General features: G+C 32.9%; 1 protein-coding gene across 1 annotated transcript; it reads left to right on the top strand.

Moving 5' to 3' along the window:
- The first annotated feature begins 11819 nt into the window (after positions 1 to 11819).
- On the top strand, positions 11820 to 12695 carry LOC140615465 (olfactory receptor 52N4-like). The gene has a single exon (XM_072795329.1). It carries the CDS (start codon positions 11820 to 11822, stop codon positions 12693 to 12695), a length of 876 nt encoding a protein of 291 aa, XP_072651430.1.
- Positions 12696 to 13035: the final 340 nt, after the last annotated feature.

Here is a 13035-nt window from a genome sequence, read left to right as displayed (position 1 = left end):
TCTTCATATATAAAATCTTTTGAATATAGCACATAGTTGAATCTTGCATTTTTAATCTATTCAGTCACTCCATATTTTTGATTATTATGTTTATTTAATCCATTTGCATTTAAAGTATTAATGTTAGGAAAGAACTTACATTCTTACTTTCTCCATTGTTTTCTGTATGTCTTTAATTATTTTATCTTTTCCCTCTTTTATTTCCTTTGTGTTTCACTAATTTCTTTGCTGTGGCATGCTTAGATTTCTTTATTTCTGTTGTGCACCTTATATAAATATTTTCTTTGTAGCTACTGTGGGGACTGCATAAAATTATATATTGGTCATAATATATTTTGACTAATCTATTTAAATTATATTATGACATAATTTATTTAAATGCTACTCCTTTACATCTTTTCTACCCCCGCTTTTGGTTATCAATATCACAAATTACATTATTTTATATTTTGTACCATTAACACTGTCTCATAGTTATTTTTTATGCTTTTTCTTTTAAATTATACACTGGAGGGATGCCTGAGTGGCTCAGCAGTTAAGCGTCTGCCTTTGGCTCAGGTCGCGATCCCGGGATCCTGGGATAGAGTCCCATATCAGCCCCCCCTGGAGGAACCTGCTTCTCCCTCTACTTATATCTCTGCCTCTCTCTCTGTGTCTCTCATGAATAAATAAAATCTTTAAAAATACATAAATAAATTATACACTGGAATTAAGTGATTTACGCACTGCTATTACAGTATTACAGGATTCTTTATTCTTTACCAAAGAGTTTTGTATTTTCATGATTTCATGTTGCTGTCCAGTGTCCTCTTGTCTCAACTTCAGGTCCCTGTAGCAATTCTTATAAGGTAGATCTAGTATTGATGAACTCCTTTGGATTTTGTTTATCTGTGAAGGTATTTATTTCTCCTTAGCTTTTGACAGTTTGCCAGATTGATTGGCAGCTTTTACTTTCCTTTCAGCACTTCGAACATATCATCTGACATCTTTATGGCTTGTAAAATTTCTGCTGAAAATTGCTAATTTTATGGAAGTTCATCTGTACATGATAAATTACTTTTCTCTTATTGCTTTTGAGATTCTTTTTCTTGACTTCTGGTAATTTGTTTATAATGTGTCTCTGAACCTTTTTGGGTTTAGCCTAGTTGGAATCCTTTAAGCTTTTTGAAGTGAGAGGTCTATTTTCTTCTTCAGATTTGGGAACATTTTGGTGATTATTTCTTCAAATAAACTCACTGCCCTTTTCTCCTCCTTTTCTTCTTTTAAGACTCCTGTCATGCATATGTTGATTTTCTTGCTGATTTCCCATAAATATCTTAGGTTTTCCTTACTTTTTTCCCCATTCCTTTTCCGTTTTGTTCCTCTGGCTCAATAATATCAAATGACCTGTCTTCAAGTTCATTGTTTCTTTTTTCTGCTTGATCAAAACATCAGTTTATGCTCTGTAGTAGATTTTTTTAAGTCACATTACTGTATTCTTCAACTCCACGATATTTTGTGGTTACCTTTTATAGTTTCTTTTTGTTCACAGCCTCATTCTGTTCAAACACCTTTTTCCTGATTTTGTTTGGTTGCCTATTGGTGTTCTTTTGTAGTACACAGGGCTTATTTACAATGATTATTTTGAATACTTTGTCAGGTAATTTATAGATCTCCATTTCTTTGCAGTCAGATTTTGAAGACTTATTTTGTTCTTGTGTTTTGTTATTGTTGTAATTTGTGCATCTGAAAAAAGTTCCCAATCTTCATGAACTTTCATTCACCAATCAGCTTTACTAGAAATTCTGATGGCCTCTCAAACCTTTTATGGGAATGCATTTTCCTGGGCTTAGATGTGTAATTTCTCAGTTATAGAGGTCAACTGTCTTCTTTTTCAAGAACTTCTAATTTCTTGCTCTCTTTGGTATCAGTCTACCTCTGGGGCATACTTAGGCACTGCAATAAATTACTGAGTTCTCTTTTACTTTTAGCAACCTCCAGATATCCAAAGTATCCTGAGTCTTCCAGTATTCCAAGTTAGGAAAGAAAAAACAGTACCCTAGGCAGCTCCCTGAAAAGCCAGACCATTCAACCTATATTCTCTTGAACTGAACACTTTCTCATGATTGTGCTGAGTAGCACTAGTTGCTGTCTACAGTATTACATTTTTTTTTTCTGGAACTGCAACAAGAAATTGAGTTCTCTATTATTTTCAGTTGCTCCCAGGCATCCAAAGTATGCTGTTCTGACAAAAATACTGATTCAAAAGGACACGTGTACCCCAATGTTTATAGCAACATTATCAATAATAGCCACATTATGGAAAGAGCCCAAATGTCCATTATCCCAATGGATAATGAAGATATGAGATTAGACACACATACATACATATGATGGAATATTATTCAGCAATTGAAAAGAATGAAATCTTGCCATTCCCAACAATGTGGATGGAGCTAGAGTGTATTGTGCTAAGCAAAACAAGACAGTCAAAGCAAGACAAATACAATATGATTTCACTCATATGAGGAATATAAGAAACAAAACAGATGAACATAAAAGAGGGATTTTTTTTAAAGAGAAGGAGACAAACCACAAGAGACTCTTAACTATAGAGAACAAGCTGAGAGTTGCTGGAGGGGAGATTGGTGGGGGATGGGCAAAATGGGTGATGCATCCTAAGGCAGGCATTTGTGATGAGCACTGGGTGTTATATGTACATGACAAATTACTAGATTCTACTCTTGAAATAAATATTACACTAAATGTGAACTAACTAGAATTAAATTAAAACTTAAAACAACAAAATAAAAATAAATAAGGATAAGAAAACCACTTTTTTTACTTACTTCAATGCAGCTGTTCTTGGCTTTGGGCTTCCATGAAGTATAATGACTTCTTAAATGGTTTCTGGAGTTCTTCTAGAGGTTATTTTAGACCATATATTGCTATTAAATCAGTGTGTCTAGAAGTGAATGAGGTCTGGAGCTTTCAATTTTTCTATCTTGCTGATATTTTCAATATTCATTCATGATTCTTAAAAAATCTTTTAATAATAGGAATAGAGTGAAATGTCCTCAATTTGATTAAGATCATCTATGAATCTCCTAAAGCTAATCTTATTCTGAATGATGAAAGATGGGATGTTTCCCCCTAATGCTGGGAACATAGAAAGGATATTTGGTCTCACCATCATTATTCAACATGAGTACTTGAAATCCTGGTCAGTGCTATTGCACTGGTAAGTAAAGAAAAGTCACAAAATTTTAAAAAAAGGAAATTATAACGTAACTATTGCAGATGTTATGATTGTTTATGTAGAAACTACCACGGAATTTGGCAGATGATATTTATACTTGTGGTGAGTACAGTATAACGTATAGACTTGTTGAATCACTCTGGTAAAGGAAAAAAAAAAAAAAAACCTGAAACTAATGTAACATTGTGTGTCAAGTATAATTTAAAAAAAAGAAAAGAAACTACCAAGGAATCTACCCAAAAAAATTCTACTACTAAGAGTATTCAGTGTTTTTTTCCACAGGAAAGAATATATATATATATATATATATATATATATATATATATATATATATATAAATCAATTGTAGTTTCATAAACTAGCAATAAAAATATATATTGTAAATTCAGTCATAGTTGCTGAATAAAGAAAATACTTAGATGTAAATCTCAGAGACTTGCAGGACTGGCTTGCTAAACACTACACAGTCTTGAAAGAAATCAAAGACAATGATGAGCACTGGGTGATATGCTATATGTTGGCAAATTGAACTCCAAAAAAAGAAATTTTAAATATTGAAAAATAATGTAAATTAAAAAGAATAGTCTTCTCAGTTTCAAGGTTTATTACATAGCGATTGTAATAAAGGCAATGTGACATCGGCAGAGAATAGACACACAGATCAATGCAACAGAATAGAGAACTCAGAAATACCAGCCCTGGGCTGAAGGCGGGTGTAAACCCCTGAGCCACCCAGGGATCCCCTTTTTTAAAAATATTTTTTACTTATTCATGAGAAATACAGACAGACAGAGAGAGGCAGGGTGAGAAGCAGGCTCCATGTAGGAAACCCCATGTGAGACTCGATCCCAGGACTCCGGGATCATGTGCTGAGCCAAAGGCAGATGCTCAACCACTGAGCCACCTAGCCATCCCAGCATTGTGAGTGTATCAAAAACTACTCAATTATATGCTGTTATATGATTAAAGAGTTAACTGCATATTGTGTGAATTTAACTTCAACTTTAAAAAGCACTCAAGGAAGTTAAAGAATCGTGCTACATTTACATTATTGTATTATCTCTTATAAATTACAAGAATCTACATGCCTAAAAATAGGAAAGTGGTTAAATTAATTGTATAAAGAACTTTTATTCAATCATAATAACACTAAATCATTTTTGTTAGAATGGGCTAATTATATAATGTCAATTGAAAATAGCCAAATTTATGTTTTAATATGCTATAATCAGACTTTTGCCCAAAACACATATAGCTAGCATGTGTATATATGTATATGAATATATATATGTGTATATTCACACATATTAGCTATATACATATAAATTTGTATAAAAAATGAACTCTTGTATACAAAGATTTTGTGTAAAAAATGAATTTGCCTTTCAGGCCTCCATTCACCCTGGACCCACACAACCACTAATTTGCTTCCTGTCACTATAGATTAGGTTGAATTTTCTAATGGGACAGTTTTGAGATTCATTTGTGTTATGTATATTAGTAATTCATTCCTTTTTATTGCTGAAGAGTATTCCACTATAGGAATGTGCCATATTTTGTTTATCAATTCACCTGATAATGAATATTTAGATTGTTTCCAATTTTTCTATTTAATTAAAGGAATCTAAATTTAGAATCAGTTATTTTTTTATTGTTGCCACTCTAGCCATCATTATGTCAAAATGTAAGCATTTAATTATTCTTCACATAATATGTATGCATGACAAGCCTGAACTTTTGATGACTTTCTAGAATGCCATAATATTTCATTATCTATGTTAGTAGAAAGTAAGCTCTTTAAAACTAGAATACATAATATCTGTTTCTTTTTTCATAGTTCTTAGCCTGACTTAGAAAGTATTCCATATTCAATGACGTTATTTAGTTAGACACACAAAAATATAAACAAATAAAAAAGAAGTGGATGGATGTGTGAATGACTGAAACATTCTGTATGTAAGTGCTTGCAACTTGTATCCTATAAGGCTGTACATAGAAAGAAACAACTCTGTAACAAATATTAAAATCACTAATTTCATTTTTAAAAGTCCCCATATACACATGCTTACACAAATACACAACGTATGAAACTATTATTTATGTAATATTATTTAGTTGGTAAGCATGGAGCATTTCCTCTAGTTTTGATCCTCTCCTACAGGTAGGGTAGACTTGACTCACACCTGCACCTGTGTCTCTAATGTTCTGAAATATTCTCTAGAGAAATATACAATTTTATCCCCTTAAGAAAAACAGAATGTTTCTTTAAATACTCAGTTCAATAGTACAGATATCAAGGGATTTAGAAGTTAAAGGCTGTACATGTACACATATTGTAGAATAGTGAATTTTTGTGATCAACATCCTGAACACCGGGAACAGATTGCATTCAGCTTATTGCTTTGCTGTCAGAAACCAAAGTATTAAGGGACATACTAAAGGGAATCCTGGGTGACTCAAGTGGTTGAGCATATGAGTCCTGATTTCAGCTCAGGGCATGATCTCAGGTCATGAAGTCCCCCCGCCCTCCCGCACTTTGGACTCTGCATTCAGTACAGAGTCTGCTTGAGTTTCTCTTTCCCTCTCTCTCTGTCCCTCCCCCAGTTCACACACACTCTCGCTTTAAATGAATAAATAAAATCTTTTTTTTTTAAGTGGGACTAGAGACAGGACTTTTTATTTTATAGGCAGTAAGGAGGAGAGAGTCTTTAGACATATAACAAACTACTGATTATTATATTCTCAGAAACACAGGTTTGATTTCATTCACCCATTTGAAGGCAGAACTGTTGTAAAAGATTGGGTTTTCTTGGAAAAATGTTTATTTCCCCATTTTTCAGATTGCATACCAGTAGGACTTACCATCATGATTATAAACATCTATGTTATCTTCCTAACCAAATAGGAATCACTGGTCTTTTTCAGGTGTGAGTCAGCCTCATCACAAGAAGAAATGGCAGAGAGCTAGAGAATAGTTCTCAGTCTTGGTCAAGCACTTACTTTTATGTGACATCCCCTTGTTCTCAAAATGAGGACCTACTTTCCTTGCTTCATTCCTAGAGAGATTTATTTGTGACTGTATTTCTTTTATTCCAGATAGCAAAATATAGTTGGAGGAACCCATTATCATATTGAGGGAAAAACTGGGTTTTTAAAATTGAGGACAGTCTAATGAGAAAATGAATTTATTACCTATGGATTTGGGGAATGAAAATAGACAACAGATGACATAAAAATGTACTTTATAAGTGGTGATATTCTTGTGTTGATGTTACTACTTCAGTATAACCTACACACAGATAGCATAATATGAGTCCATTTTCCTTGTAGAAAAATTAAGTTATAAGGTACGAAAACAATTTTAAATTTGTTTTGGAGAAGTAATTTAAACTATGGTTGATATTGTATTACTTGGGATATACTTGGTGGATCTATAACTAAGAGTTTTGCAAATGTATAGATGTAAAATGTAACAATAAAGCTAGTTTTATTAATTGACACTAGATTACAAAAAGGAAACACAAGGGATATAAATGTGATAAAGATATCATATTTAGGAAACACCTTCTTAAAAATAGAACACAATCTCTGAGACATATTTTCAGTTTATGGGTATCTATGCTTTACCCAATTTCTCTACTTGCTTCTGCTGCATGGATAGTTTTAAGAGTCAAAGAAAAGCTGAGGAAATGTCCCAGATTAAAGAAGTCTGGAGAAATGCACAAACTTTACTCATTACACGACCTGGCCAGAATCCTATATGGAAAACAGTCCTACATGGGACATTATTGGCACAATTGCATTAACCAGTGTTGGACTCTGGGTTACAATAAAGTATTGTATTACTGTTAAATTTCATAAATGTATTAATTTTACTGAGGTTTTCAAAGAAAAATATTCTTTCATAAATATTCTTAATAAATGAAAATTAAAACAAAAGAAGAGTTTACTATTCAAATTTATTGAGATGAATAAATAAGTAGTGATACTATTTTTCAACAACTTGTGTGAGAATTTGGCATATACTGATCAAATAAATGAAATAAGTGAGTCAGAGAGACAAATACCATATGGTTTCATATGTGGATTTTTTTTTTAATTTTTATTTTTTTATGATAGTCACAGAGAGAGAGAGAGAGGAGAGAGAGGCAGAGACACAGGCAGAGGGAGAAGCAGGCTCCATGCACCGGGAGCCTGATGTGGGATTCGATCCCGGGTCTCCAGGATCGTGCCCTGGGCCAAAGGCAGGCGCTAAACCGCTGCGCCACCCAGGGATCCCTCATATGTGGAATTTAAGAAACAAACTGATGAACATGGTGGAAAGAAGAGAGAGGCAAACCATAAAACAGACTCTTATTGTGTATATATATATATATATATATATATATATATATACTTTTAAATGTATACATATATTGCAAGCTTATCTTATTTCTACAATGATCAAATGAGGTAAAACATATATATGTACATATGTTTATATATAATATGTTTATGTTTTAAACATAAAAATATTTAAAATGTTTATACATGTTATACATATTTTGTGTGTGCATGTGTATGTATACATATATGTAAATGTACATATATAAATTATTACAGCTTTTGTTACTTTTAATAATATCTGTAAAAGTAATCTGAAAAACAATGCTGTATACAAAGTAGAAATTTATACACCTGATAGAAAAGGATTTGATGGCAATTTTGATAATCAAGGAAATTATTTTTGTATTATAAAAACATATTTTTCTTTTGTCCATAAGGCAAATTACAGGACTTCTCTTGGTCTTCCAATTATTTATCTTAAGTTGAGTAACTAGGAAATTAAGGATTAGCTAAGAAGCTGATATATGATTTAAATAAATTCCCAAATTTAAAAGCTTCTACTGTGTAGTAGTAACAAATAAAGGAAAATAATTTCAGTGTTGTCTATTATTTTGATTGTGAAGAATCCTTGTCAAGCCTGGGATTGCAACAATTTGATATAAATTGGTTCAAATTAAATAGCTCGACCTCAAATTTTTTTTGTTTTGTTTTGTTTTGTTTTTTTTACCTCAAATTTTTTAATCTAATATTTCTCAAAAGTCACTTTGACTCAACATACAATAAAATATATGTAAATATATGCAATAAAAGTATATTCTTTATTTTTTGATGGAGAATTTTATTTTTTTAAATTGATTTGTTTATTTGAGAGAGAGAAAGAGCATGAGAGTGGAAGGGGGATAGAAAGAGAGAAAGAACGAATCTCAAGCAGACACCCCAGACACCCCACTGAGTGTGGAGCCCAGGCTCAATCTCATGACTTGAGCCAAAACTGAGTCAGATGCCTAACAGACTGAGCCATCCAGGCACCCCAGTGGAGAATTTTAGAAACATACTTTCTGGTGACTGATGAAGCAGACGTCATAGTTTTGTTTCATCTGGTGCTCCCTTTATGCTTTCTAAGAAATAATATTTAGACTGCAGTGCTATAATTCTTAAAGTATGAAATATGATTCATTCACTCATTTATCTCTTCCTTTATTCAAAAATATTCATTAACATCGAAAGCATGCCTGGTGTCTTCCTAGACACTTCAGATATGAAAATAAATACAGTCTGAAAATATATTAAGAGTTTTGTTACATTAAAGGTGATTCAAGTATATAAATAAGTTTTCAGAATCCATGATGTTAAAAAAAGAGATTGATTTCATCAATAGTTCTATTCCTTACCTGTAAGCCTGCCACCTTTATAATTACATCATGTTAGGAGGATTTAGAGGAAGGCACTCTATCCCCTCCAAATGAAAGTTGAATCATCCTGAAGAAATTGATGACTGAGCTAGATTTGGTGGGAGGAGAGGGACACAAATAGGATAAAGAATTGTAAAATCATAAAGCTAAACATAGCAGTGTAATGGGAATAAACAGCAACAGAATGGATCATGCTTCTGGCCTAAGACAATTTGTACTTTCCTGTTTGAAAATTTTCCTGATGCCCTGCAAGCGTTTTTTCATGGTAGTTTCTGTCTACTCTTATTTTGTAACTATATGAAAACAGGTCTTTGAAGAGCACTCAATAACATTCAAGCTAGGTTGCTTTGCTGTTTCTAAAAGGAGTTGCTTTGTGCAGTGTCTAATCTCTCATCCTTCAGTGTAAATACAGAAAGATAAAACAGGGATGTAGATAGGAAAATGGAATAAGAGAAACTTGGTATCTCTGGCTCATCCACTATCCTACACAATGTTAAATATCCTCTTATGATGACCGGAAGTTTATTCTTGAAAGAAACTAACACGATCTATGAATGAATATATGTTAGATGTGATAAAGGCCAAGGATGAGGCATAATAAAATATGTGAGAATTTAATACAATATTCATATTTAAGTGTGATACCTGTAGTGTCCTTCTACTCAACTCCAAGAACTCTGGAAGCTAATTAAATATTCACTTCAGGAAGTAGATTGGTGGATTCTCTTTGGAAAAAATTGCAAATCTCTAAGACCTATAAATGATGACAACTAAGGATGTCAACAATGAAGCAATCCCTACAGAGGATTCAAAGTAAATATTACCAAATGCTGAGACTCAGTCATCACCTGAAATTTCAAATCAGCTTTCTAAAGACTCTCTCTTAAGTGTGAATTAAGTCAAAGATTATCAGACAGTTGAGAAACGCTTCCAAAATAAAAAATAAAGTATAAAACTAAATTATTAAAATTTAGAAGTTATGTAAATAATATACAAGAAGTAGAGTAAATATATGTGTATTTAATTTTTGTACATTCACCATAATCAGAGAAAAATAAGATGTTGGAAACCTGTAATATCACACAACAACAACAAAAAAATACCAAGAGGTTTGGGATATATAACACTTTCAGAACACTTTCAGAAAGTGGATTAAATAGATTCAGCCTAAAAAATTTCAATTAAAAAAAAAAAGAAGAATTTCAGAAGAACCGATACCAGACTAAAAAATGTGTAGAAAAATAACAAGAAAAAAATTGGGAATAAATTATTAGAAGTTAGGTAAATTTCCAAAGTCAAAGGCATTAGATTTCCAGTGTCAGAAATCCCATAAATGTCTTCACAATTATACATGCACAAACACACATATCTTTTTATCATCACCATTAAATTTCAAAATGCAAAAAAAATTATATTTTTTAATAGTTCAGGGCCAAAAACAATACAAATGAAAAAAATGCCAGTAGGAAATAGTTCGTGTACAAAGGATCAAGAACTGGAACTGTCCTTTTAATGTCTTCCTGGAAACTAGGATACACCGAAATGCCTTTATTAATCTAGAATTTAAATCCAGCAAAAAAGATTAATAAACTAAACCATATTCAGACACTGATACTTTCGAAAAAAATGTTTTCCATGGAGTCCTGGAAACATAGAAGAAAAAAATCATATCTACAAATAAATCTACAGAGAGTTGGTGAAGGGGAATTTCTAGATAAGAATTATGTGTCTAATTGAGAAAAAAGCTATTTTAGAAAAGCAGGGCAGAGACTTCTCAGAAACAGATGATGTGGGAAGGACTAATATTGATAGGTTGTGTTTATCAAGAAATAATAGTAGAAATGTTTTTTTTATAATTTTGAAATTTTAAATTATTTTCATATATCTACACTAAATACTAAGAAAACTAAAGTATTAGCAAAAGGAAAAATATGAATTGAGAAGAAAATATAGTCATCATATCATGTGACAGCAAGGGATAAAACCTATATTATATAAAATTAAACATGTAATACAAATTTTAACAAAAACAATTTCAAGAGAAAAAGGAAGAAAAAGCAGCCTGGACATATTATTTAGAAGTGCAAAGGTTAATACTAGTAGAGAGCTAAAATAAGTAATTATGACCAACTGTGAGAGGATAGACTTCAACAGTTGGAAAGATGGACCTGGATTTTTTTTTTTTTTTGGACCTGGATTTTTTTTTTTCATTATTAATCTATAGTACTATTTCTACACATTTTTTATGGCAAAATTTACAAGAATTAATTTTTTAAAAATGGTCAAAAAGGGTTTAGCTTTGGTATTGTATATCAGTACATAGACATGAAAAAGCTTCTTCTAAATAGTGTCTCAATTTATTCAATTACAAAATTGCAGATTAATAAAAAATACTTCCTGGACTTGTAGTGAGGATTAAATGAGTCAATATTTGTAAAGTTCTTAGAACAATATTTAGTATAGCATAAATATGACCCAATAAGGGCAAAAACATTTTTGACACTTGCTAGTTTCTGGGCTCTAAGATATATATTGTGTCTACACCACAGGAACAAATATTTCTTTAAATGTTCTCTTAAGGAAAACTTCACCGATCACTTTTCCAATGACCTAATAGATATGGTGAGAATGTTTTTGTTGTTATTGCCTTTACGTGTTCTCTCATGTATGAAATATTTGGTTATTTGATATTAAAATGCACACTTGACAGAGAGAAAAAGGAAGAATGAGAGAAAATATGGCTAAAATTAAAAAAATTTTTTTTCTAATATTGGAGGATCAGAAAACAAAACCCGAGGAATACACAAAAATCTAAGTTGTTTAATGATTATAACAGCCTGATCATGTCAATGCTGAACCAAACAGTCCTGACCCCAGTCTCATTTATTCTTAATGGGATCCCAGGACTGGAAGACATGAACATGTGGATTCCCTTCCCATTATTCTCCATTTATATTGTGGTTATGGTAGGGAATTGTGGGTTGCTTTACCTCACCTGCTATGAAAATTCCCTGCACAGGTCCATGTACTACTTCTTTGCTATGCTTTCCCTAACTGATCTTGTTATGTGCACTTCTACAATCCCTAAAGCTCTCTGCATCTTCTGGTTCCATCTTAAGGAAATCAGCTTTAATGAATGCCTGGTCCAGATGTTCTTAATCTATGCCTCAATAGGGATGGAGTGTGGTATGCTCATACTCATGGCCCTGGACTGCTATGCGGCCATCTGCTACCTTCTGCACTACTCAACTATCCTCACCAATCCTGGCATTGCAAAGGTTGGGCTTGCTACTTTTCTGAGAGTAGTGATGCTTGTCACTCCCTTGACTTACATCATCAAGAGACTACCCTACTGTAGAGGGAATATACTATACCATACCTATTGTGACCACATGTCAGTAGCCAAGTTATCCTGTGGAAATATCAAGGTCAATGTTATCTACGGACTGATGGTTGCCCTCCTATTTGGTGGCTTTGACATCCTGTGCATCACAATCTCCTACACTATGATCAGCCTATCTTTAGCAGATGCTCCACAGAAGGCCTTCAACACTTGCACTGCCCATATCTGTTCCACTGTTTTCTCCTATAGCCCAGCCTTCTTCTGCTTCTTTTCCCACTGCTTTGGGGGTCACAAGATCCCTCCTTCTTGCCACATCATTGTGGCCAATATTTATCTGCTCTTGTCTCCCACTATGAACCCTATGCTTATGGAGTGAAAACCACGCAGATATGAGACTGTGTCATAAAGATCCTTTTGGGTTCTATGAACATCAAATCCCACATCTTATGAAAAGGATATTTGTAAGGGAAGGGAAGAGAAAGGAAGGAGAAAAGAAACAAAGAAGGGAAGGGCATCTACAGCAGGAAATATGGGGAAAGAGATACTTCTATTGTCTGTTAACTCGGGGTCTAATAGTGCCTTCTTGAGAGTACCATTTTGTCCATGAAAAGGGAGGGTGTTGAGTGGTGCATTCTTGTTAAGTGTCTTCGGAATTTCAATGTCATTGGCATCCCCACAACTTTTTATGTGAGTTTTTCATCTCCTCCGTGAAAGAC

The sequence above is a fragment of the Canis lupus genome, chromosome 23, assembly GCF_048164855.1.
Source record: "Canis lupus baileyi chromosome 23, mCanLup2.hap1, whole genome shotgun sequence".
In the NCBI taxonomy this organism is placed as follows: Eukaryota; Metazoa; Chordata; class Mammalia; order Carnivora; family Canidae; genus Canis; species Canis lupus.
The sequence above is the reverse complement of the archived record's forward strand: the minus strand, read 5'-3'. Positions and strand labels throughout refer to the sequence as shown.

Excerpts from the sequence above, each read along its gene's own strand:
- LOC140615465 (XM_072795329.1), top strand. The coding sequence starts at position 11,820 with ATGTCAATGCTGAACCAAACAGTCCTGACCCCAGTCTCATTTATTCTT.